At 41.3% G+C, this 25844-nt stretch overlaps 2 protein-coding genes across 8 annotated transcripts in view; both read left to right on the forward strand.

Moving 5' to 3' along the window:
* Positions 1-25844, forward strand: part of LOC122776381 (receptor-type tyrosine-protein phosphatase zeta-like) — a 940026-nt gene that overhangs the window by 703578 nt on the left and 210604 nt on the right. The gene's annotated exons all lie outside the window — the stretch shown is intronic.
* Positions 1-25844, forward strand: part of LOC122776380 (A-kinase anchor protein 13-like) — a 49582-nt gene that overhangs the window by 4402 nt on the left and 19336 nt on the right. For all 4 annotated transcript variants that reach the window (XM_044036885.1, XM_044036886.1, XM_044036887.1 and 1 more), the window contains exons 2-16: positions 2176-2217; positions 2771-2939; positions 3524-3621; positions 4411-4488; positions 4930-5161; positions 5537-5729; positions 6991-7210; positions 9573-10302; positions 11251-14139; positions 15853-15929; positions 20846-20918; positions 21091-21194; positions 23791-23974; positions 24289-24472; positions 24902-24955. In XM_044036885.1, coding sequence (XP_043892820.1) covers positions 2185-2217; positions 2771-2939; positions 3524-3621; positions 4411-4488; positions 4930-5161; positions 5537-5729; positions 6991-7210; positions 9573-10302; positions 11251-14139; positions 15853-15929; positions 20846-20918; positions 21091-21194; positions 23791-23974; positions 24289-24472; positions 24902-24955 — 5318 coding nt within the window. In that variant the 5' untranslated portion in view covers positions 2176-2184. The remainder of the gene's footprint in view (positions 1-2175; positions 2218-2770; positions 2940-3523; positions 3622-4410; positions 4489-4929; positions 5162-5536; positions 5730-6990; positions 7211-9572; positions 10303-11250; positions 14140-15852; positions 15930-20845; positions 20919-21090; positions 21195-23790; positions 23975-24288; positions 24473-24901; positions 24956-25844) is intronic.

Raw genomic sequence — 25844 nt, forward strand, 5'->3', positions numbered from 1 at the left:
CATTGTTCGGCTTGATTCTTGTGTCTCTTCCTGTGACGGCCCTCGGTGGACAGCAGTCCGACGACGTCACGCATAGTACACTTTTCTCAGTGTTATTCAACCATGACATTGCAATTATAATGCTAAGTTTGTCTCTTCCACATTAGCGAGGGACTGACCTGCAGTATCTGGGTGCATTGTTGAACTTGCGTCATTTATCCTGGTGCTGCATACCTTGCATGTGGCTGCATGCTTATTCGCACGCTGCACAAAGGCGTTACAACCAAAAGTAATGATAAAAGGCACAGCTGCTGGTGAACTTGCTGTCGTCATGGTCCATGCATTTTTTTGATGCCTTTGACTGTGCGCACATGGCTTATGCATTACACTGTGCGTAATAGTAAGGGAGATTACCTTGAATTTGCCTTACTTTTCCCCAATGTCTATGCAGCCATGAAAGGTCTTGAGTCTCATATATATATATATATATATATATATATATATATATATATATATATATATATATATATATATATATATATGTGTATATATATATATGTATACATATATGTATATATACATATATGTATGTATGTATGTGTGTATATGTATATGTATATATATATGTGTATATATATGTATGTACATATATGTATGCACATATATATATGTACATATATATGTATGTATGTATGTGTGTGTGTATGTATATATATATATATATATGTATATGTATATACAGTATATATATATATATATATATTTATGATGTGTGTCATCACCCGAAGAGTCATGAGGGCAACATCCATCACAAGAATCAAACTGAACAGATCAGTTAAAAAGACTTGCGTTGATCTCCAATATGTAGCAAGGAATTTTCTATAATCTCAATATTTAAAAGAGGATTCTGGTGTATTTAGCGACAGCACTGCAGAAAGTAGGCGATCGCGAGCCGAATCCCAACACGTTCAGCCATATTACTATAAGTACTGAATGAATCTTTTCAATTAATTGATTCTAATGATTAATTGCACTAAAAAATGCTTTGCTTGTCACTAGTTGTGTTGGGTATAAAACAACATCACGGCACCTTTGCGCAGCCATGCTATGACGACCCTGCCCAGTTGAGGAGGTAAGTAATGGAAAACGACGTGCCTGATACCAAACCAAGTAGAGTCACTAGAGCCGAGTAGTCTTTAGGTCGCTCTTCAACCAGAGCCATTTCACCTTCTAATCTTGTATCAGCTTTGGCTGCATTAATTCAGCATTTCAAGACCAACTGTGTCATCAGTCCAAAATATTGTTTCACTATATTGTTCTCATTTGGAGTTTTCTGGACACTCTGGGCTCATTTTTTATAGCGAACACAGAGTGTATAACTTGGTTTCCCCAGTATTCATTACCTTCATTTCTCTCTTGTTAAGTTTCTTTAGTCTGCTCACAGAGGTGAGAAATATTACATGACTGTGTTGTGTGTGTGTGTGTGTTCATAAATCACATGATAGAGGGAAGACACACGCACCAAGTTATTTAAAATGATGTTACATGCATTCAGTGTTTTCAGTTACTTAGAATGTAATGCTAAAGAAAATAAAAGTTTATTCATGATATAGTAGCGGCCTGCCAAAAGTAAACTGACCAATTTAAATCAATTAAAACTGATGACTTTAACATTTTGACAGCAAATTAATCGTTTGGTCCATAAAATATCAGAAAAGCTTAAAAAATGTTGATCGGTGTTCGTCAAACCTGGCAACGATGATGTTCTCAGATGTCTTGTTTTGTCCACAAACCAAAATGATTAACTTTTAATGATTTCTGTATTATCCAGAGCAAAGAAATGAAGAAAATATTCACATTTAAGAAGCTTAAACAATTGGAAATCTTGTTTTAATCCTGAAAAAAGCTTCAAATCGATTAATTGTTTATTAAAATAGTTAATTTAATTTATTTAGTAATTGATTAAACATCGATTAATAGTTTCAGCTCTTAACAGGGCATGGTAAAATACATCATCTTTGATATCCACTTAAATGTGCACAATTATGATGATTATTTTTATTTTATTTTTTCAAACACATGACATGAATTGTACTCAATTTGAGGGGTTTTGAGCTCTTGTTGTGTGTGTTTACTGTGTTTAAAATTGAATGTAAATGGTCACATCTCTGTCCCCCTGTGTGTGTTCCCCTACAGTCCAGCACCATGAAACTGAATCCCCAACAGGCTCCACTCTATGTGAGTATCATGATGGTTAATAGCACTGCTGCAAGTGCATTGCAGGTTATGCCTATTTCACTCTATACTTTTTGCATTCAGTCACCCGGAATCAGGACATGGTTGAGCAGAAGTCGCTAAACTTCTAAATCTCTTAAGATAAGATGAGATAAGATAGTTCTTTATTTGTCCCGCAGTGGGGAAATTTGCATTGTTACAGCAGCAAGTAAAGATAATAAATAATAAACATGAAAAAGAAAATTACAATATAAAAAGATATTAACACTGTATAAAAATCAGTTAATATAGAATGTAGAATGTACATTATAGACAGTAAGCAGAATATACACTTGATATATAGACTTGATATTTGCAGTATCTTGTGTAGAGTATATACAGTATTGCATGTGGAAGGGAGGAATGAGGAGTCCAGGACATCTTGACACCTACTTTGATAATTGCTTCATTGTTTTTCCTAAATATAAATATGTAAACATTGCTCCTTTGTGACAGTAAACTCAATATCGTTGGTCTGTGGACAAATCAGTTTGTGTACATCTGTGTCTTCTTCCAGGGAGAGTGTGTGCTAACTGTTCAGCTCAACAATGACGATTTGTCGCATGCTGAGGGAAAAGAGCCTGAGGAGGAGGTGGAGTTTTATCTTTTATTCTCAGGATCTACCCAGAGACATGTCACCAGCACCCTGCGTGTCAGCCGTGTCACTCTGCAGGCAGTGTGTCCAGGTAATACGAACACACACACACACACACACCTACACTCATTTTAGTGGGGTTGTGAGGACACTCATTGGCATTCGACATTTGTTAGCCATGCACCTAATTTGAGCCTAATTCTAACCTACACTGACCGGCCATTTCATCCTATCAAGTCTGAGTATTTCAGAAACTGCCCATCTACTGGGATTTTCATGCACAACCATGTTTACAGAGAATGGTCCAGAGAAGAGAAAATATCCAGTAAATGGCAGACATGTCTTGTTGATGCTGAAGGTCAGAGGAGAATGACCAGAACTAGAATAATTCCTTGTTAAACACTGGAGCAGATTGGCCACAGCAGCAGGCAGCCATACCAGGTGTCACTCCTCACTGTTTATCAGGTGTCCTCTGTACCTAATACAGGGACCAGGGTGTGTACATGTTTGCACCGAGTGGATTTGGCACATTATGAGGACAAACTTGAATGTTCTTTATACTTATATTCTGCCTTTTGTGTCAGGGTTAGTGTCAGTAATGATGAATGACTTGTGTTATGTGTGGGAAATGACACACATGTGCCCTCTCTTCTCTCTTTCTCTCTCTCTGTGTAGCCCATAATGTGTGTGAGCAGGTTTTGGTGACATTATGCTGGGCTCGGCCAGGTCGACCTGTGGACACACACTCACAAGAGACCTTCTGCTTTATTCAGGTAACGTCACAATTTCCTGGCTTTGAAGTGGCCGTACTGTTGCAGGTCAGCCTCGTTTACACTGAGCCAACCAGAGATGAGGACCTGATACCCTCTATATGTTTATATATATTTATCTATCTATCTATATATATATATATATATAGATATATATATATGTATGTATATATATATATGTATATATATATATGTATATATATATATGTATGTGTGTGTGTGTGTGTGTATATAGTATATGTTATGGCTTTATTTATCTTATTAAAGAGCTACAATTAGGTTCAAGCCCCGGTTGGAACAAGGGCCTTTCTGCATGGAGTTTGTATGTTCTCCCCGTGTGTGTGGGTTTTCTCCGGGTTCTCTGGCTTTCTCCCACAGTCCAAAAACATGCAATATAGGGATTAGGTAAATTGGACTCTCTAAATTGACCATAGGTGTGAGAGTGAATGGTTGTTTGTCTCTATGTGTGTGGACTGGCGAACTGTCCAGGGTGTCCCCGCCGCCTATCGCCCTATGTCAGCTCAGATTGACCCTCTGGTGGAGGATAAAGCGGTAGACGATGGATGGAAGAGCTACAATTATCAGGAGGTCTCACTCTGAACGCTGTCCTGCGTGCTGATTTTGCTATCAGATGACATATTCCAAACAGTTTTTATTCTTTTTGTTTCTTTTTTATTAAGTGAGGACAAAAAAACAACATGTTCCTATACAGTATGTGCTTCCTATGCACTACCAGCTGAGTTGATTTGTGCTTTTGTCTTTTTTTCTGAATAATATGTGTGTTATGTGTAGGACTTGGCCCTCGACATGGCCAGTTTCCTGCTTGACAGCACAGCTCCTCAGGAAGCATTGCTATTGGATGATAAGCAGGTAAGTGGGAGGGGCCGTGAGAGCTCTCAAGACATTTTGCATTTATTTGGGAAAAAAAACTAAGTATTTTTAATTTAATGTGTTCTTTTGTAAGCAGAGCCTGCTATAGTTTTATATCAGGAGCACACCTGCCGCTTTACAACATTTTTAACTTTCTGATAACCTCTCCCTCATTCTGCTTACACATCGCAATAAAGAGAACATTGTAAAATAAGCGACATATTAAAGTCAATTAGCAATGGAGTTTGTAACGATGCTGACATCCAGATTCAGTTAAGGGAAAACTTAACTTACAACAATCATGCCCCTAACTTTGTCTAATAGAATAAAGGTTTTATGAATATCATAGTGTACTTCTGTAGTGTCACATGATGGGATTGTGTGATGTCAGCTACTGGAGCGCTATACCACAATTATGCATGTATTGTGTGTGTCTATCAGATTCCTTTAAAAGAGTGTAAGAAGTTGGATGAAAGCCTGGCCCTGGCCCTCAAACACCTCAGCCTGCACCACAGGACTGCACGCACATACACACAAATGGATGTGGGGAGTCGGATGAATCACCAGACACACGCCATCGCAGCAACAGACGCACATACGCACAGTGACACTCACGGATGCAGCGCTGAGACACAAAAGGAACCCTTGTCCATCCTGCTGGACAGATGCAGTGGTGAGTAGGCATGCTTTTATTTTGAATGTCTCTCTAAGTGTGCAACCCCATGACTGTCTGTGTTCATGCAAGCGACAATTAGCTCCTCCTCTCTGAAGCATTGCATTGGCCAGTGAGACTAACCAGTGGCATACAAACGCAGCATTCTTTAATTCTTAATTAAAGAATTATGTTCACAGAGAGTGAATGAATAAAAAGTAGTACATACGAACATACAGTATATAATTACCTTGGGCACATGCATTTTTAATATTACAAGCTAGCTCTCATAGTCAGCCACTACATGTTTTTCTTTCTTTTTAAGAGACTATCTTTTCTTTTCAGTCTTGTCAGCTCAGTCCATCCTCTCACCCTCTCATGCTTCTTTGTTTTAAGCTGTGCAACGGGGCCACCATCTATCCAGCCTTCTGCACTTGGCTGCCAGTCATGGACTAAGGATGGTGGCAATGTTTCTCCTGCAGCAAGATGGAAGCTTGGAGGCTCTGAGGAGGACCAATGCTCAGGGACAAACTGCAGCAGATGTGGCAGAGAGCAGAGGACATAAGCATCTGGTGGAGCTGTTCACACAGTGAGTACTTACTTATGCACATAGACAATGGCTGAGAATGAGCCTGAGCCACAGAGGCTCTCTCTCACTGGTTACATGGCTGCCTTTTGGGGACTCAAGAAAAATGATTTTAGTCACTCAACAAAAGCCACACCTGAAATAAATTTCGACTGGCTTAAGTCTACATGTCTGCCACTTTAATTTGCTGTAGAGCAACATTTTCTGATGTGAAATTCAAGTTTGTGTTGCTTTGTAAACTTTCCCTGCTCCATAGTCCATAGAGAGCAGCAGCGATTTTACATCATGGCACAACCCCCAATGTGTTGTTGCACTGATGTCTCCTCCAGTAGGTTCAAACGTCTTATTTTGTAACTTTGATGTTTAAAATCCTTTGTTTGGATTAACTCAAGAGATTCAAAGTGGTAGTGGTGAACATATTCTTTATTTTATTTTATTTTATTTTATTTTATTCCACCTTACTGCCTATTTTACTGTTTTTATATCCATATCTTATTCTAATCGTCTCATGTTGGTTCTCAGCACAGGGGGTGCTGCAGGCTGGGGGCACACAAAGTGTTGTCAGCACTGATGTTGTCGGTACCTCCTACAAGCACACTGGAAACTTTTACTTTTAGCAGTTTTACCTTTTTTTCTCTTATATTTACAAAATGTGACTTGAGCTGACTCTGAAGGAGACTGTAAATGATATGAATCACAGGGTAATAGAGATACTGTAATTTGTAGTGGAGAGTTGCTGTTGGAATTTTAGAATAGGCTTGAAGTTATTATTACTATTTACTCCATCTACAGAAAATCCACCTAAAAATAAAGTAATCTGCTCTTGTCGGTACAAGGACGTAGCTGCAAAGAGAATTTCAGAATAAATGTAACAATACCTCAATTGGCTGCTACCTGGTGTACAGTGTTGGGGATTCTCATCATCGATCAGTGAAGCATTAACACCGGGGTAGGAAGGATATTTTGGCATTATTGATCATAATGTTAATCAAGGGATCCCTTACTTGGGATCTTACACATCTGGCTGCTTTTTCCAGCCTTGAGAATAACTGGCCTGTGATGGGAAATGTTGACCAATCACAGCGCAGGCCAGAGGAAGAGAGGTCCTCTTGGCTGTTGCCTTTGGGGCAAAGTTCACTATTCCAACACTGGCAACAACAGCCTATGGTTTAAACCAACAAGAGAGTACATTACATGGACGCCTGTGTTTGATAATTCATGTCCTTTTTTAAAAAACACGTCGTTTTCTTCGGTGTCATTGCAGGCATGAGGAAACTGGAGATATACAACTGAAACCAAAGGAGCAACTGCACTTTTACCCAGAAGGCAAAGTGTTTCAGCGCCACGCAGACCTCGGTACCTACACCCTAACACTACTCGGTCAGCGGCAGAGAGAGGGGGGAGCAGACAGCAGGGAAGACCACCGCTTACAGGAGGAGGTGGAGGAACTGAGGAGACTGATTCAGATACACAGAGACGCAAAGGTGAACTGGCAGCTGCTTAATAGCGTGGTGCTGTGATGCTTGTGCCTCACACGGTGTTGCTGGGAATGTTCATCTAGTGACTTATTAAAAAGGCTGTGATGAATAGAATAAACTGAAATACTGTGAATAAGGTGAACGAATGAACTTCTAGGAACTAAGAGCCATCTAGGTATGATCAGTATATTGTGATACAGTCCAGATACAAATAAAAAAAGATAAAATTCACATTAGTATATGCAGCCTAAAACAATTACAAACATCAGGGGCATCCTCAAGGATTTATTTACTTCACAGTTAACCATTAATAGGTCTTATTTAAAATATTGAGGAATAGCTGAACCAGTAACAACAAAAATGCACCAGTTCTGTAGCTTTCCCTCACTCCGTGATCACAGGTAATCCTTTCATGTTCACTGAGTGTTTAGAGTCTAAACAGAAATAAGAGACAGATCCTACTGAACTGATGTAAAGCCTAGGTTACATGTTTTTCATTAGAAATGCACACAAAATCAGATCTTCTTGCAAATCCATTAGTTTTTCTACATTTGATATTTTTTCAATTAACAAACATACTTTCTCATTTAAAGAGCAAGATTTTGGGGCTTTTTCATTTCCTTATAAAGCTATTTTATCTTTAACTTTTTATCTTCATGCATGCAGTGTTTTTTGACTATGATATTTCATATATTGGATGTTGTGATTTCAGGTTTTTTGCAGTACATAAAACAGCCCTAGATTTCAGCCCAATTTCCTGAAGTTTCCAGGCTATATTCAAAGATGAGATGAAAGAGGCTCATCAATGCCCTCCCAACACTTTACAGACCCTGATCTTCTTTCCACAGAATTGAAATTCTAATATGCAATCGCTGCCAATTAGAGAACTGCTCAGTGGAACACTGCAGATCTCTGAACGGCAGTACAGAAGAAGGAAAAAGAGCAATATAGTATCAAATTACATGAAAGAGATTATAGATGGCACTGATGCAGGAAAAGTTTAGCAGTCGATCTGGAGACAAACAGAGAAAACTTTTTTGTGCATTCCCCGTTGCCCCGTGCCATTTCTCACATGTGATTTGGGGACTCCTGTTATGTTTTCGTCAGTCATGTCATGACTTCATAAAGACTGCAAGGTTACATCCATACTACTGTTTTTGTTTTTTCAAAAACCCATAATTTCTGTTCTGGATAAGCTGCTGTCCCCATTGCCATTGGTGTTTCCGAAAATCCTGCTGGCTGCTGTTTAGTCTTGACGGGCAGAAACGCAGACCTTTGAAGGCAATGATGCAGTTACCGGCATTTCCTTTTGGAATGGTTCTTATCAGTTGCCAGTCGACTGATAGCTGTGAGTAAAGAGTGCAGTTAACACCTATTCCAGTTTCACCTTGCATTGACATTGGTCTTGCTCAGATTTTCACCATTGTCGTTTCTCAGAAGAAGTACTTTCTGAAACTAAGCAAACGACTGCAGAAGAGAAAATCTACTTCCTGTTTATACCGACACAAGTGTGTCCAGTTTAACCAGAGTGGTATAGTGATATAAGTTTGCATGGATGTCGATTAACTCTGATTTAAAATCAAAACTAAAGCCCCTTTTCCATCTATGATCCCAGCTCGCCTCTCCTCGACTCGGTTTATGTTGGTTTTCCACTACAAAATAGTACCTACTCAACGTGGGCAGAGTCATCACTGCACGGCTGCATGAAACTGCTGTGACTTCTTTTACAAGCGACACACACAAACAAATGACTAGTGACTTGTAAAGCAGTTGTTTTCAGTGTAACTGAATCATTAGAATCAGTTCATTCAAATATTTGTTTAGTACTTCCTCCATGACTGCCAGAGATTGTGATGCCGATCACAATCACCAGTGTTGTTGGTACATACACCAGACTCCTCTGGTAAATGTTGAGATTTTAGACATATCTCTGTTAATTGTTGGAGATTAACCCCGATTTTTAGGATTGTTTAGTCTTTTTAACTGATCTGCAGATCGGCATTGTTCGGCATGATCTTCCTGTGACGGCACTCTGACCAATCAGTGGCCGGCAGTCTGGTGACGTCACGCATGGTATCCCATAGTAACTTCGCCAGAGCAGGTACCAAAAAAAGTACTAGGTAGTCGAGCCGGTGGAAACACACCATAATGGATAAAGCCCCATTCACAGGACAAGGTGTGAAAGTGAAACTGTGCAGAAATCAAACTTGGTTTAAATCTGTGTCTGTAATTAGTTTTTATTTTTTTATTTTTGTTGAAGTCCTCCACATGACAGCTTTTACACAAGCTTTCATGTAGTGCTGTTCTGGGGCGAGTGAGGCTATTTATGTAGTGATCACTTACTTTTCATTTGTCTTATTTGTTTCAGGGAAAGTCCAATTCTGCTGGTATCAAAGAGGTCAGTCCTGTCCGTGGGCTGCAGCTCTCCTTGAATGAACAACAAGAGAGCAGACAGGATGCAGGTTTAGCTTTGGTAACTACAACAACAGATGAACAGGGAAGTCCTCTGTCATTGGAGGACCAAACACAAGGGGAGGACCCTGCTGTTGTCACTCGTGCTTCCTGTGCCAGTGCTCTTCTTTGTCAGAGTCAGGAAGCCAGGGGAGGGCGGAGGGGCGCAACAGCTGTCAACCCTCCTGCTGCCCAGAACAGGAAAAACAAAAAAAGAAATGCAAAAACCACAAGACGTGCAACGGAATCTGTAGGAAAAAGAAACACCCCAAAGACTAGTAGGGGAACTGCGCAGGGGCAAACCGAGACAACAGGAAGTGGACCAGAGAGAGAAGCACCAGCAGAGGCATTTGTTTGGGTTGGTGACGGAGGAAATAAAAAATCTCAGCAAAGTTCCAGAGCAGAAGAGACTCCATTTCCCATAAAGCCTGTGTCTCCACCTGGAGAAGTTGGGACATATATAGGCAAGCAGGTAGTTGCCTTGCCTACCCCCTCCATTGCTGAAAAACAGGAAAGAGAGGAGTGGGAAGTAGAGGTGCTGATTTGTGGACTGGCAACAGAAAGAGAAACGGTGACAGCGAGTCCCCCAGCAAGACAAGAACCGTCTACCTCACCTGTGGAATTCTGTTTACCTCACCACACAATAGGTGAGTTTTTCAGAGTGCTCTAAAATTCACTTGGAGGTCAAATCGTTCTTCATTGAACAGATAGTTCAGGTAAGTGTGGTTGTACTGGTACTGACACATAAGCAGTGCTGACTGCCAGAGACATGCAGGCTAGCTGTGATGCTAACATGGTGGCTAATGGGGACAGAAATATACAGATTTGACCCTACTTAACAAAAGGCTCACCTTATAAAATCTTGCCGTTAGACTGCCCACAGTAGCTGCTGGTCTGCTTCTACCTTGTTTGGTAAATTCATGTCACTTGGCTTAATTCAAAAACAAAGGAGTTACAACAATGGCTTCACAAAGTTGTGAAGCTGTGGTGTAAAATCACTGATATTCTCTGGGGGACTTTGAGTGAGAAGTTTGCAAAGCATTTTCTTTTTTCATCTGCAACAAGCTGTTATGGTCGAGATAAAGTGGCAAACATATTCTTAAGATATCATAGACTTAAAGGTCTTATTAGGTGAGCCTTTGATTATGTATGTTATATTGTTTTTTCTTGTGTCCCAGCTTACAGCCATGTTTTCATTGAGAGCAAGTCTCCAGAGGGAAGTCAGACCCTAATAATGCCATTTCTCTGAAACTGCTGAAAATTATGCCATGGAAGCAAGTGAAGTAGTACAACAAATGATTTTAGAAGATAATTTGCAAGATAAAACTTTGGCTCTCTTTACACACTGTTTATGAGTAATCTCTCTGTCTCAGCTATGATGCATCTTACTCTAGCTAATTTAATACACTTTCTGTGCAGTGGGGATTATTATTATCATTGTTAGTTGTTGTTTAGGTACAACCTGCTGTTTCTTGTACCAGTCTTGTATGTAAAGGTTTTGGTGAGTCACTGTGAGATGAACAGCTGTGCTGTAATAGACTTCACTTACAGTGATTTTCCTTTGTAGACCTTAATGTAATCTTGTCTTCTTTCAGTTGCCATGGGTCAGGAACAATCTCAAAGTTCCCAGGAAACACAGACAGACCAAGAGGAGCCAGACCAAGCTGTCTTCAGCCCCAGGTGCCCAGACACAGAACAAAAACACAAGCTCCTGTGGCAGGATGGAGCCTGGACTGGAAGCCAAGAGGGATCACCTTCACATGAACGAGAAGGATTAGCAAAAACTGTTTGGTTTCAGAGTGGAAATCTGGAACTGGGTGCCAGTGAAGACTCCAACAGAAAGGAAGTGAACTCCCGATCAATATGGTACTACAGTGACAAAATGGAGGAAGAAAAACATGAGCAGATAAAAGTGGCAGAGTGTGATCTGAATACACCACAAGCTTGTGGTTTGACTTCTCCACAGCTGTTAGAACATGGTCTTAGTTCTTGTCAGCTGTGTACAGCACTTAGTCAGCCACATGCTGTTGGAGCACAGCCAGCACCATCACATGGGCCCGCCGCACAAAGACGGGAAGTACACGAATCACAGCCAGAGAAGGAAGTAGGGCCAGAGTGGAAGGAGGAAGGAGTGGAGGGAGGCAAAGAGGAGGTCAGTAAAACAGTGACCACTTACAGCAGAAAGAGCAGTGAGACTACAGACATCGAAGAGAGAGAAGACGAGAAGCCAAAGAGTGAAGAGAAAGGAGGGAAGGGACGGAAAAAGAGGAGACAGAAGAAAGGGAGGAGAGGAGGCGGTAAGCCTAAGCTTAGCTCTAGCTCTAGTGTTGAGTCTAAGAGTCAGAGTGAGTCACAGAGAGAACAAGCGACGGGTTTGAGTCTCCAGTTGGAGTCTGAAGCCAAGGATCAAACGCTAAGGTCACATATCCAGTTTACAGCTGCCCCTGAACCAGCTAGCAGAGAGGACACAGTGGAAGACTTCATGCAGCTCCCCAGGCAGACGGAGGACACCAGGGACACCACTGGACCCGTGTGTGACCCTCCACACTCACAGTCCAGTTCTACTAGTCCCATAGACCATGGGAAAAGAGACCTGATTGAGGTCACATCGTCACAGACATTGAAGACGAACGACTCATCTGAAGACGAGAACACCACAGTTTGTGGACAAGATGGATTTAACCCAGATTCTGCTGCCACTGCCTCAGGCCTTGATCAAATGGACAACATAAAGGTAGATGGCAAGGAAATTATGACTATGCAAGTATTTGGAAAGGAAGTGTTTGACCGTTCACAGCTGCAATCAAAGATGACTGCCAGTCTGGTCCCACAAACAATGGCTAATGGAGGAAGTGGGGAGCTGTTAATTGTTGATAAAGCATCTGTGAACCAGACAGGTTTGTTGGAATCCAAGGAACTTTTTTCAGATTCCAAAGAAACCAGAGAGCATTTGTGTCTTGTGGTGTCCTCTGAACAGAATATACAGCAAGTACAATCTTTGGACTTAAACAAACCAAAACAAATATCTGCGGAAACAGAAGCTGTGAGTCTGCCATGTGAAGGTACAGCACTTCAAATACAGGAAGGAAGGACTGAGGCAACTGAGGCGAGGGGCTATTTAATGCATAATGGGATGCTGACAGATCAGCAGTGCAAGGAGGAAAACAGACATGAGCTGTTGGTGGGTGGGGTGGAAGAGAGTAAGAATACAGTTTGGAAAAGGAAGAGTGAAGAAAATGATTGTGGAACAGTGCATGGCAATGAGTCATCTTCCATAGTCCAAAGGAAAATGGTGGAGGATGAGCACTTTCCTTCCTTAGACATAGAAAAAACTTTAAACCACGATAGAAATCTAGTTGCAACAGCAGTAGCAGTTGTGACTGTAGCAATAGCGTCAGCCATGGTGAGCATAGAGCTCAACCAGCAGTCACCAAGCAAAGACGTCCAAAATGATTTACCCTTAGCCCAAGATGCTAACATTTCCACTGATACTTGTAGACGGCTGACAGAGCATTTATCTGGCATCACTCAGTCTACACAGCTGACGAACAAAGACAGACTGTCCACTGTGTCACCGACTGATACATTGACGGGAGAGACCCATTCTGTAGAGTTAGGTTATGAAAGTGAGACAGAAAAGCTGCGAGCAGAACAGCTTCGTCTCAGAGAACAGGCAGATGTCAGCCTCTCGAACACTCCTAGCCTCCAAGAACTGCCGAAAGAAACAAGCAATGCAACTGCACAAAACAAACTCGCTTTATGTTCAGTGCTGGAAGAAGAAGCTGGTGGATTTTATGCAGAGCCTGTGCCAGAAGCAAATGAAAGCGTCACAGCCAGCACAGACAGCCAACCTCACGTGCTGACAGAAAGCCAACTTCCTTGTCCTGTTATGGACACAGGGCAAGATCCGATGGACAATGACCAATGTCTGACAGAGAGCGCTTGTCCACTTTTAAGTTCACAGCTTCAAGAGAAAGAGTTGCAGGGTGGAGATGGAAGTCTTCATGTTGAATGTCCAACTGTTTGGCGTGAGGGAGGAGAGCAGAGACATGAAAGTCTGGATAATACAGAGGGAAGTGAAGGTACCATGGACATGTCAGACTCAAACTGTCGGACTGAGGAGCATGAGAGCGAGCCACAGGTGCTTAAAACTACACTTGAGGAGGAGAGTCACACTTCAACACTTCCTGTCGCGCTATGTGACCCGACTCCTGTGGCTGATAACGGTCCAGACGAACAGACTTTTCCTGTGACTTTGGAAACAAGCGAATACCAGTCATCGCAGTCCGAAGTGGACATGAACCCAGCTGTTGCCATGGTTGAAAGTAAAGATCATGGGTCAGTGGTTGTGGCTGATATGGATGCTTTGTCTGACAAGGACCATATGGATGCAGTAGACGGATGGAAGGAAAGAGAAAGGAATAAGTTGGAAAGGGAACAGGAGGCAGAGAACACAGTCACAGTGAAGGACACATCTGTCACAGGTATGTATCAGCTTTGCTGTCTGTCTTCAAACACATCACAGTCATGAAGTGCAGAAATGTATTGATAATTAATCAGTTAAATGCTATGTATACTGATGCAAGATTATCATACATGATCACATACAGTGTTTTTCTACATGAAAATAATGCTGAAGGGAGAGTTCAGATTTATTTTAAGTGTGTTTGGATGAGGTACTTACTGGACCTCATAAGGCATGTGTCTTATAGCTGACTGTGCTGAATGAAAACATAGCTGCCAGCTTGGAACTTGCTGCTTTATCTTTCCATTAAACAGCCCTTTCAAACTCCACAAAAACATGTGATGCTGTGTAAACAGTATACTCTCCTGCCCCAAAGTTCACATAGAAAGTCTATATTGGACTGGACTATGGCCTCGTTTGGTGTGTTTTGTCACTTAGGAAAATCTGAATGTCACAGAATGACAAGGGTCAACGTCTCCTTTGTGTATCAACGTCTCCTTTTGTGTAGTAATGTAAAATCACAGATTTCTATCTCGTGTGGGAGAGTGAGCGATTTACAAACGGCTATATAACAGCAAGATAAAGTGGCAATCGTATGTTTAAGACGCCATTCACTTCAGATGGGGTAGATTTTATGACGTCAGCCATTTGCTTTGTGGCTAAAATCTTTTCGTTGTGTCACGATTGACAGCATTGTTTTCACTGATAGCATGTCTGCCCCTACCCTCGGCACAGGGAGGACACAGAGCGCAGTCAGCTGTATGTGAGATGCTGATAACGTATGAGAAACCTGTGCACCCACACTTATTACTATTCCTTCAAAGTCATGTATAAAATTAACTGAAGTAACATTCAGCAACATCGGTAGGTAGGCCAGATTGCCAATTATTAAATTAAATTAAATTAAATTAAATTAAATTAAATTAAATTAAATTAAATTAAACAACCATAGACAATTATATTAATTAAAGTAATGACTCATTTAATTTTCCTGCAATCATAGTATCTCATGATAGGTGTAGCAGTGTAAAACCCTAGTCCATGTAGGGTAACTTTTGCTTAAATCAGAGCCCTTTAATGTCACCCTCCATTTTTAATAGAGCGTCATATTTTAGCGGCATTGTTTTCAGAGTTAAAAGAGGGAAGCGAGTGGCGGAGGAATGATGTCAGTAACAGTGCGGAGACTGTGCGTGCATGTGTGGGAGAGGGAGTCTGAGTGAGACAATTGTTGATCCCGCTTGATCTTTGTATGGAGCTCTGTCTCCAGGCAACCTGATGATATCATCAAGACTTAGCATTGGACAGCGAAACTAGAGGTGGGCTGAGAAATGGTAATGATGTGGACAGTTTATTGAGACACAAGTGAGAATAACCAGTAGCTAAGACCTTGGGGTGAACCAGGGCCTAATCAACAAGCCGACATCATGATTACTTTTTTTTAAACAAAAGCAAACAAAATACTATCTACTAACCCTCCCTTTCTAAACTAACCATAAAAGCCCTAAAAAAATGACTGTGTGGAACTGGTGGTGTTTGACAATGTCTGTGTTTTGTAGTGCTTGGGAAAGGGACCAAAACAACAAACATATAAGACAAGTCATGATAAATGTCATGACGTTTTATTTTGATTCATGTTTGACTCGTAATCTCAATATGTAGAATATTTCAGTTCAACAAACAAACAAAAACAAATGTTATGTGTTTCATGATGATAATAATCTTTCCTCTACAGAAGCAGAATCATTCCTAGTAGCACAAGAAGAGAATGAACAGACCAGTAGAGACTTGGACTGCACACACACTCTGCAGGTGAGTTTATACTCTGACTGACGGTAACAGCTTTGCTGTTTTTGTGTTTCTCTGATCATTGGCATTTGGACTGGAATGATGTGACGGAAGGTTGGTCTGAGTTGAACTCACACAACTTGTGTAGGTAAAGCTCAAATGTGTAGAATGAACTGGCGTTAAATACTTTTTCATGGCAGATATTTCTTGAAAAACATAGGTTTTACCAGTAACATTAATTAGGATTCCACTCCAGGTTTAAGAGAGCCAGGGCTGTGCTATTACTCAAGTATGAGGGTAGGTCACACTACCACTTTAACCTGTAGAAGCAGAAAATGTGTTATTTTAAAGCTGCATACATACATATATTCTGGATGTGTTCCAGCAAAGTGACTGAGAAATAATTACACTGTAAGGTCATTATAGCAGTGCTAAAACAACTTTTGCACATTACTGTATGTCCCAGACTGCTACATTGCATACAATATTATTATTATTATTATTATTATTCTTATTAATAATAATAATGATAAAAAAAAGGCACCAGACTGGCTGCAAACTATCACTCTCTGGACACTTTCTGTTTTTCAACTTCTCCTTTCTGGTTGGTGTTACAGTTCACTGTGCCAGCACAACCACATTCAGGAACTACTTCTTCTTATAAGTCAGGGGCCACATTAATAATAACTACGGCCGGCGGAGAGAGACACAAAATAGGGTCCAAATATGCCTATGTCAATTGTGGGAATTGCCTATGTCATATTCCCACAAGAGTTGGGAGCCTAGCGGGAGGGAGCCTAGCAACTCGAGGCAAGAATTTTGAGGCTGAAGCCATATTATAGATGCACTCTGTCAGAGACAGTTATATAATCCTGGTTTTGGGCCACACAGTTGGTGTACTGGTTAGCGCTCTTGCCTTAGCAAGCAAGAAGACCAAGGTTCGAGCCCCAGTTGGAAGAAGGGCCTTTCTGCATGGAGTTTGCATGTTCTCCCCGTGTGTGCGTGGGTTTTCTCCGGGTACTCCGGCTTTCTCCCACAGTCCATAAACATGCAATATGGGGATTAGGTAAATTGGACATGTGAGAGTGAATGGTTGTTTGTCTCTATGTGTGTGGCCCTGCGATGGATTGTCCAGGGTGTACCCAGCCTATCGCCCTATGTCAGCTGAGAGTGGCACAGCACCCCCCGCGACGGATGGCTGGTTTATGCATGTGGGACATCACTGTTCGTCAAGAACATGTAAAGCAACTGAGAGTCAATTTGTGCCCTGACCAGAGAATTATGCCAAGGTTTTAGAGAAATCTTGGCATTAATAAGATTTTGGTGGTGATCTGATCTGATTGGTGTCCTGAGGATTAAAAAAACAAAACAAAAACAATTGTTAAACTTGCTAGACATGTTACCAAGTGGCTTTGGCAGAGGGTTGTATTTTTTTTTTTCTTCTTGTTTTTAGGTTGTTTACCTTCTAAAAATTGACTCTTTTGGACAAAATTTGAATATATGGTAGATGAAGTAACTTATTCTTACATTCCTCCAAATATCCTCTGACTACTTTCCGTCATGGTTGGTTGCACCGTCTGTGCTTTCTTTCAATGCTGCCATCATACATGGCCGATTGGTTTGTCACCCACTTGCTATGAACTGTGGGTAATTCCCTCAGGCAATGTTGCAGAAATTGTCCACTTGTGGGGAAAAGTGGCCATAACGTGCTCACAGTTGGCAGTGACAGTGGGACAGACCGAGGCCCTCACTGATTTTTCCATTCATGTTTTATAAAGTCTGTGAGTGTGCGAGGGTGAGCACTGGGACTGGCTCTTGGTCCTCACCAGAGAGACATAAAGGCTTTCGTTTAGAGAGGTATGCACTCACCTGCTCACTTTACATTGTCCTCATGTGCCCTTTGCTGACCCCTTGTGGTCAATGCAGGTGTAAATACTTCCAGATGTCTGTCTGTTTGTGTCTGCTACGGCGGATTCTTTGGTTACATTTACACGTGAGTGCTTTGTTCAGTGGCTACAGAAAGAATAATTGCACACGGAAAGAACTTAAAGCTGCAATAGGCAGGATTGCTTTGGGGATAAAAAGCTGACTGTTGAGTGTCATTTCATTTGTAGCTTATTAAAACAGTTGTGTTTAGAGATTGTTTGGTTTCTGTGTTGAGCTTCTCATCAGTTGAGCACAGAGACGCATAGTCATTTCATGTATACATTTCATAATCTCTCCATCTCTAAAACTCTTCCTTATAAAAGTAGATACAGTACTAGTACTACAACAGCTAATGGGCGTCCCCTGTGATATGTGACAATAGGTGTAAAGCTGTAAACTGAGGTACATTCTCTCTCGTGTCACTTGATTTATATCATGCTGCCTACTTTACCTTTTGAAAATAAAATAAAAGGCTTTGCCAAAGAGTTGTGTCTTGTTCAACTTCTTTGGAACAAGTAAACTAAATGCTGCTTCTCCATCTTAAGATCTGACTTTAGGGTCAGAAAGTAAAGCCATCCCAGATGATCTGACATGTCTGGAGAGTTCAGACCAAAAATGCATTTAGGCCCTAAACCATTCTGTGCTTCTTTTTTCTTTAAACCAACAGTAGTATTGTGAAATATATGTGATACAGCCCTTATTGTTCCTGAGCTGTGAGGAAGTAAGTAGATAAGAAAGAGCTTGTTTGCAAAGTGAAGTGCAGATGTGATGGGTGGAGTGTCTGTGTATGCATGAGAGTGGGATGGAGGGAGTGGCTGCTGTGCTGAACAGATGTGGGCAGTGAAGCTCATTTTCCAGCCCCAAACTGCACTGGGAAGGAGCAGCAGATCAGCAGACTTTACTGGATTAAACACACCGTGATGTGGATTTATGGGGCTTGTTTTTGCTTCGATGCTGAGATTAGTACTTGACCTTTCATCAGTTTGTGCCAATGGAACTTTTAGCTGCACAGTTCTCTCCAAAGTTAATCTGATTTGTTTCCTTCTTTCTTTCTTTTTTCACCCTCTTTGGCTAAGAGAAAAAAAAACCTAGCAGCCCGCAGCTCCGCAAACTGCCAGATGGACTCTTTTTTTCCTTCTTCTGGGAACAGAACCTTAGCAGATCAAATTTGTGGTTTCCGTGACCGAGTTGCAGTAAAGAGAGGCATGATACTGTGGAGATTTTAACCCACAGATTTGTTCATATGCATTGAGTGTGCTGACACGTCAATGCAGCATGTACGAGAGACACAGGCGGCGGTATAACTTCTATGTCAGTGGAGAGACCACTGTAGATGTGGTGTTGATTAAGGTGGGTAGATTTGTGTGTGCGTGTGTATTTCCTCTTAAGGATCTTGTTAGGACCAGTAGTCCTTAAGAAGACCAAATCCTGCTTTTTTTGTTATAAAGGTTTAGTTTGTTGCCTGCCTGTTGCCCTGTTTTCAATACAGTAAATGTCTGTTAATTAATTATTACTAATTTATTAATTTTTGCAGCCCTACTGTGCTAAATGCACCAGACTCCTAGTAGTTGTTGGAGATTAATCCACGTTTTAGGATTGTTAAGTAGTTTTAACTCATCTACACTTCGACACTGTTTGACTCCTACTCCACAGACTACAGCGGCAGCGGTCTGTGATGCCGCTCCTCATCAGCGGTGCTGTCCCTAAATACACCAGACTCCTCTGTTAAATATAGAGATTTCCCTGGTAGTTGTTGGAGATGAACCCACGTTTTCATGATTGTTAGTTTTAAGTGCAGAAATACACCAAAAGTTTTGAAACATGATACGTTTGAAACGTGAATATAATGCTTCATATAATTATTTGTAATCTTTTTTTTTTAGTGCTACCAAAAATCTGTCCAGTCATAGTAGGTCTGGTTCACACCAGCGCAGACGAGTGTTGAGGCACTGCATGTATGAGGTGCAAAAAGATCTGTCAATAATGATGTTGACATTCTACCAGAATGGTTACATAAAACTGACACCTCTCGCCGTAGCTGTGGTGTCTCGGCTGAATCTGAACACAGGAAAAATATACAACATAAACACATTTTTGTCATCTCAGTGAACTGAAATCACGTGACATTTTCTGTCAGAGGTGAATTTAGAAAACAAATTCATAATCCTAATTTGTGGTGCGAGTGAAACACAGCAGATGGGAAGCAAGACACAGCACAGCCGCAACACACGCCACACATCCAGTGTGAACCGCTTTGTAAAATAAACAATAAATGGTTTATTTTGACACTTTTGCTGGTTCACTCAATCACATACTAAAGGCATGCAGGTATGCATGAAACGATTGCTTTTAATTTAGTAACTTTGCAGGGCTTCTAATTTATATGCCGCAAGGGAACCAAAAAAAATGTGTCCACATCTGTAATTTGAATCAGAGAGACAGTGCGTCATTGCAGCGGTGGAACAATGATATGTTTAAAATCCTATGAATGAGTATTTGTATATGTATCAGAGGGTGGGTCTTCTGGTGCATGATGACACACTCTCTGACTTGCTGCAGCCATTATGTGCCTTTGTGCTCTCTAAGATCAGCTGATCAGCTGCTCAGCTGCTCTTAGTTGTACCTAAATCACAGCTGAAGCTCAGAGGTGACCGAGCGTTCGCAGTTAAAGCCCCTGAGTTGTAGAGTGGAAAGGACTGCCATTATACATTAGGCAGGCCCCTACACTGTCAAATTTTAAATCTCTTTTAAAGACTCATCTGTTCTCCTGTGCATCTGAGACAGCGTGAGTCTTTTGTTCTGCATTTTCTGGGTGAGATGTTGTTTGTTCATCATAACGCCATCGTGTGAGACCAAAACACAAACAGTATGTGATTGGGCGGTTTGTGTTGTACCATAGTTAAACACTTATTTTCTTTACAGAGAACTTTATGGTGACAACTTCACTTCACTGTCCCTGTTTTATGCTCATCTAATGTTGTGTTCTAACCTCTTTTCAATCATGTGTTTATTAGATTGAGAGGAAGAGAGATGTTTTCTACCCTGTCCAACCCTGCCCTCAACAGCGTCCTGTGGCAGCATATGCAGGTAAGACTGACGTGAACGTCGCCCATTAGAACGTGAAATCAAAGATAATCAAAGATCATCAAAAGCCATGTGACTACTTTCTGGTCAGTTTCTTATCTTGATGAATTACTATGATGTTTTGGTCTCTGCCCTCTCTCCCCACCTATTACTCTGTTCCTTATTTTCTTTTCAGACATCCATCCAGACAGAGAAGATAGTCTGCCTGTGTGTTTGTTGCACAGTGACGATGACCGTGAGAAAGGCAGCACTAAGCTGGACGACGGCGTCTTTAAAAGGGTACAAAACCTCCTATAACACTCACACCCACACACGTACAGTATTGCAAATAAACATTGTTTTGAAAGGGAAAGACTTAGCAGGTTTTAACCACTGAACAAAAGGCCCCATTTATTAAAATTCACGCCCACTTTATGAATATGTTTGCCATTCTTCTCCAGCTGAAGTTGTTATTATTAATGTGTGTCTGAACGTGTCTGAATTCAATTACCTTTTCAGTATGTTATGATTATATTTCCAGAAAGAATATGGTTATTTTTTGTGAAGCTGAGCTGGATTTTCCATATGTCATTAAACGCATCATAGCTCCGTGGACCTGCTCTAGTAGTATTGCTGGCCTTTGACTGACGTGTGTCAACAGACAATCAAAATTTGATGCATAGTGACAGAACGCCCCAGGCCCAGCGATGTGTCTGGCGTTAGCCCCCGCTGTTGTGATCAACGACGTTTGAACCTTTGGTGGGTTTTGAAGTAAGTTATGATCACTGCAGTAACACCACCAATCGATCATGTTTCTGATCTCCTTCGTGTGCACTTTTCACGGCAATCGTTTGGAGAAAAGACCTACACCGAAGAGGTACATCATTTCCGGTAGTTCGAGTGTTAATGATAAATTTATAATTTTTTTTAGAAGTGGTGAGGACAAAACTGTTGATCATAAATAGTGCCGGGAACGTGTTCCCCGTGTAGCTGACGCCTATGCTTATGTGGAAGCTTGTTTTTGTGTCATATAGTGGCTTGTGAAATTGCTGAGTGACATAACGGAAGATGTGGTGGTAATGATGCAGTAGCCTATAGATGCGCAGTGGTGTGTGTGTGCGCTATGGTTGTTGCAGATCAACTGTCTCGTGAATATAGTGCATAATAGTGTGTTTTGTATGTGGTTGTGTTTGTGCGTGTTTTGTTTTTTTACTGAAGGCCCTGACTGAAACCCCACGGTACTTACATATCCATATATGCACACACACACACACACACACAAAAGCAACGGAGGAAACACTGTATCATCAGTTTGCAAATGTGTCAGTATGTCATACAACCTCATTTTAAAATTCACTTTAAGTCTAATAACATACTTTTCTCTATCAGAATAAACACACCTCTGCACATTTCTAAAATTAAATGGGAAAACCTGGTGAAACAAGTGTTATGTAACCAACTTGGAAATAGTCTCCTGTATGCAGCTTGGCTGGGACCAGAGCAAAACCACTTGCTTTCCTACATAGACATAGGGTCATAAACTATGAATAACAAGGGCCAAACGTTAAAGCATAGAGTGACGTTGTAGTCCACCTTTAGACCAGTTCAGATTTTTAGGACGGTGAAACATCGTCACGGTGTCATCATGTTCTTTGATTCATTTTTAATCCAGGATCATTAAGAGAAGGACTGCACTCCTCCTTGAAAGGAAGCGTTCGACTGAACATACTGCCGCACAGTGCGATCCATCCGGCTGTATTTACTGTCCGATACATACTGTGGATGTTCAATCTCCAAACACAACGTGAGGCTGCCGTCTTCAGATTTTGCTAAAAAAAATACCGTTTCAGGTCCTAAAATGCCGCCTCCGTGTGGACGGAACGCATCTCCAGCAAAAAAAAAGGATGCATATTCACCTAAACGAGTTTCTGTGTGGACGGCCCCTTAATCATTTTTTCCACCAGACATTCTGGCCGGTGACAATTATTTTTGGAGGCCAGATTCACGTGACAACGGCCAAAAGCCGGCATATACTGACTAAAGTAACCCCTGGTAACCCTAACTATAAATTAATTTCTTTAAAATGTATTTTAAATTTTATCTCGTTGAGTGTTGAAACTCAATGTTTCTTCGATTTTGCTGCATAATTAGCTGTATGTGATTTTTGTATCCATCCCACACACACCACAGTGGAAGCACAGACAGCCAGATTAGGGTGTAACTGGCCAGCTCAACTGCCCATCACTGTGCTGCTTGTTGGGAATGAGGCTATAGTCAGAGCTGACTATACTAAGCATGTCCTCCGCAGCTTAGGACAGTTTTAGACACAAATGCTCACTCACTGAAAACACGGCTACCAGTGGTGACACAAGGAAAGAAATGTAAGCCATCTGTCTAATGTCTGCTTCAATTCCACACTGTTAATCCAACCAAACAAATTATTTCACCAAAGTGACAAAACAGCACAGTTGAACTTTCTGGTGGAGGCACTCTGGTTTGCTGTGATGTAAAGTCACTCTATTTTCACCAGTGGTGTCGGAAGTGTGCGGCTACAAGAGCAGCACAAACTTCAGTTTGGAGTTGCAGAAGACGGCCTAACCACGAGATAAAGCAGCAAACGTGTTCTTAAGGTATCACAGGCTTAAGCAAGTGTAGGTTTGACGATCATGTGAGCCTTTTAAGTGGTTAAAATCAGTTTTTCTGTCTGCAAATGTCTCCACATACCACCACATTTAACAAACTATCCCGTAAAGCACAATATTTGGGGAACTTAGATACTGACTCAGTAGTGAGCGGTAACTAGAAAGTCTATATACAGGAATATAATAATCAAAATAAGAGTTTCTGTCATATATGTAGTTTTTTCTCAATTGTCTTATTTCCATTTCCTCTCTAGCCTGACCCTCCCCCCTGTGTTGAACGTGGGGGCCGAGGGGTGAGCAACTCTGTCTCCTCTGCAGAGGATGCATTAAAGCTGGGAACCCCCAGTCCCAGTGAGGGGATTTGGTCAGTGGGTGCACCTCACTCAGTGGACACCCAGAGCTGCAGATTGTCCTTGCAGTCAGAAACTGAAGACCAAGGTAGAGTGTATAATTAAAATGCCCTTAAATTGTACTTCTCTTAGTGTCTGTGAAAGTACACTTGTAATGTAATGTAAGTCGTGTTTTTCCAGACCTTTTACAAACTTATTTGCAACACATCTTCCTCTTCAGGATTAGTTGCAGTAAAAGTCCACTGCAGGATTCTAGTCACGCTGCATATTCTGTAACTCTTTGGCCACTAAAGTGCTCCATATCCCCATTTTCTTTCAAAAAAGAAAACAATGTGATTGAAAAAAAAAAGAATAAATAGCATCACGGGCAAAAAGATGATCATACTTTGTTCTAAATCTTAGGAAGAGACAAAGAGATGGTAGGAGGAGGAGGAGGAGAAGAAGAAGAGGAAAAAAAAGACCAGCTGCCAGAAAACCCTGTTGCCTCTGCCATCTTGCGAGTCTCTATTCGATCCATGTCTCCATTTCGTCGTCATAGCTGGGAGCCAGTCAGGAACAACGCTGCTGCTGAAATTACACGACGCAGGTAAACAAGTTTTCTTCCTGTTTTTTCTTTATTTAGCTTGAATTTAATGAATGCATTTCATTTTTATCTCCTGAACTGTTTTTTCCTTTGAATGCTCATTACTCAAATTGTTTTTTATACAGTTTATACAGTCTTATTTTATTACTTACGTTGAGCAGTCACGTTTGCATGCTTCCGTAGAGGACCTTCACTAGATGTGCTGTACCAGTACTCGCCACTTGATTATTGACTGCCATAGCAAGCATGGTAATGCTGGGAATGATGAGAAATGAAGGAACATTAAAGCAGTTGCACACTAATACCTGAAGGGCAGTGGATGAACAAGCGTGGCTGTTTTCTAAAGAGGTTTAAACGGACTGTTGTCCACCTCACCTCCCGCTTCTGCCCCTTCTCTCTGACTGAGTACAGTCCATCTCTCTCTTCTTGCAGTTCTTTCAACAGCCTGTTAGGAGAGTTGAAGAGACCCAAGCTCCACAGGAGAAGGTACACTTTTCACTCGTCACCTGCATCACCCTCACACCTCACATTCTTCACCTCTTCTTACAGCTGTGGATTGATAGTTGGGATAGCTGCTTGTGTGCCGCCAGCAGAGACTCAAGGAAAACAGATTTTAGCCACTAAACAAACAAAAAGCTCACTAAATAAACTCTACAGCCACTATCCAATATCGTATGAGTATATTTACTGCTTAATCCCACAGTCATTTCTGACTCTACACTGTAATTTGTTAGCCACTCGCTTAATAGTACCTACATAGAAAAAAAAAATGGAGCGAGAGGGGTCACGGAACTGCTGCTTAACCCTTTATTTCTTATTACCGTAAATTAGAGACTGTTTGCGATATCTAGGAAAAAATAATAACATGGACTGCTGATCTGTCCAGGGTGTGACCCCGCCTTTCGCCCTATGTCAGCTTTGGCACAGCACCACCCCGTGACCCTTGTGTAGGATATTACATTACATTACATGTCATTTAGCAGACGCTTTTATCCAAAGCGACTTACAAAAGTGCATTTAAACATTTGGGTACAAAGCGGTAGAAGACAGATGGACGGATACCGGAAAGCAAAGGAACAGAGCTTTGCGCCCATATACTTGCCATTACGGTAACTCAGGACTTCCCCAGGAAAGACCGTCCAATCACAGACAAAGCTCACCTGCGTGTCGCACGTTTGTGACGTCAGCTTCTCTGTACCGTAATTCCTAAACAGTTGATTGACTGCCAGATATTGAAACTTTCTCTCCGGATGGAGATTGTATCATGTGAGCCTTTTGTGAAGGGGCTAAAATCTCCAAAAGTCATTGAATCAGTAGCAACTGGACTTGTAGATTTCTTGAAGAGGTCTCTCATCCAAGAGACTTCTTCACACTT

The sequence above is a fragment of the Solea senegalensis genome, linkage group LG10, assembly GCF_019176455.1.
Source record: "Solea senegalensis isolate Sse05_10M linkage group LG10, IFAPA_SoseM_1, whole genome shotgun sequence".
NCBI classification, from domain to species: domain Eukaryota; kingdom Metazoa; phylum Chordata; class Actinopteri; order Pleuronectiformes; family Soleidae; genus Solea; species Solea senegalensis.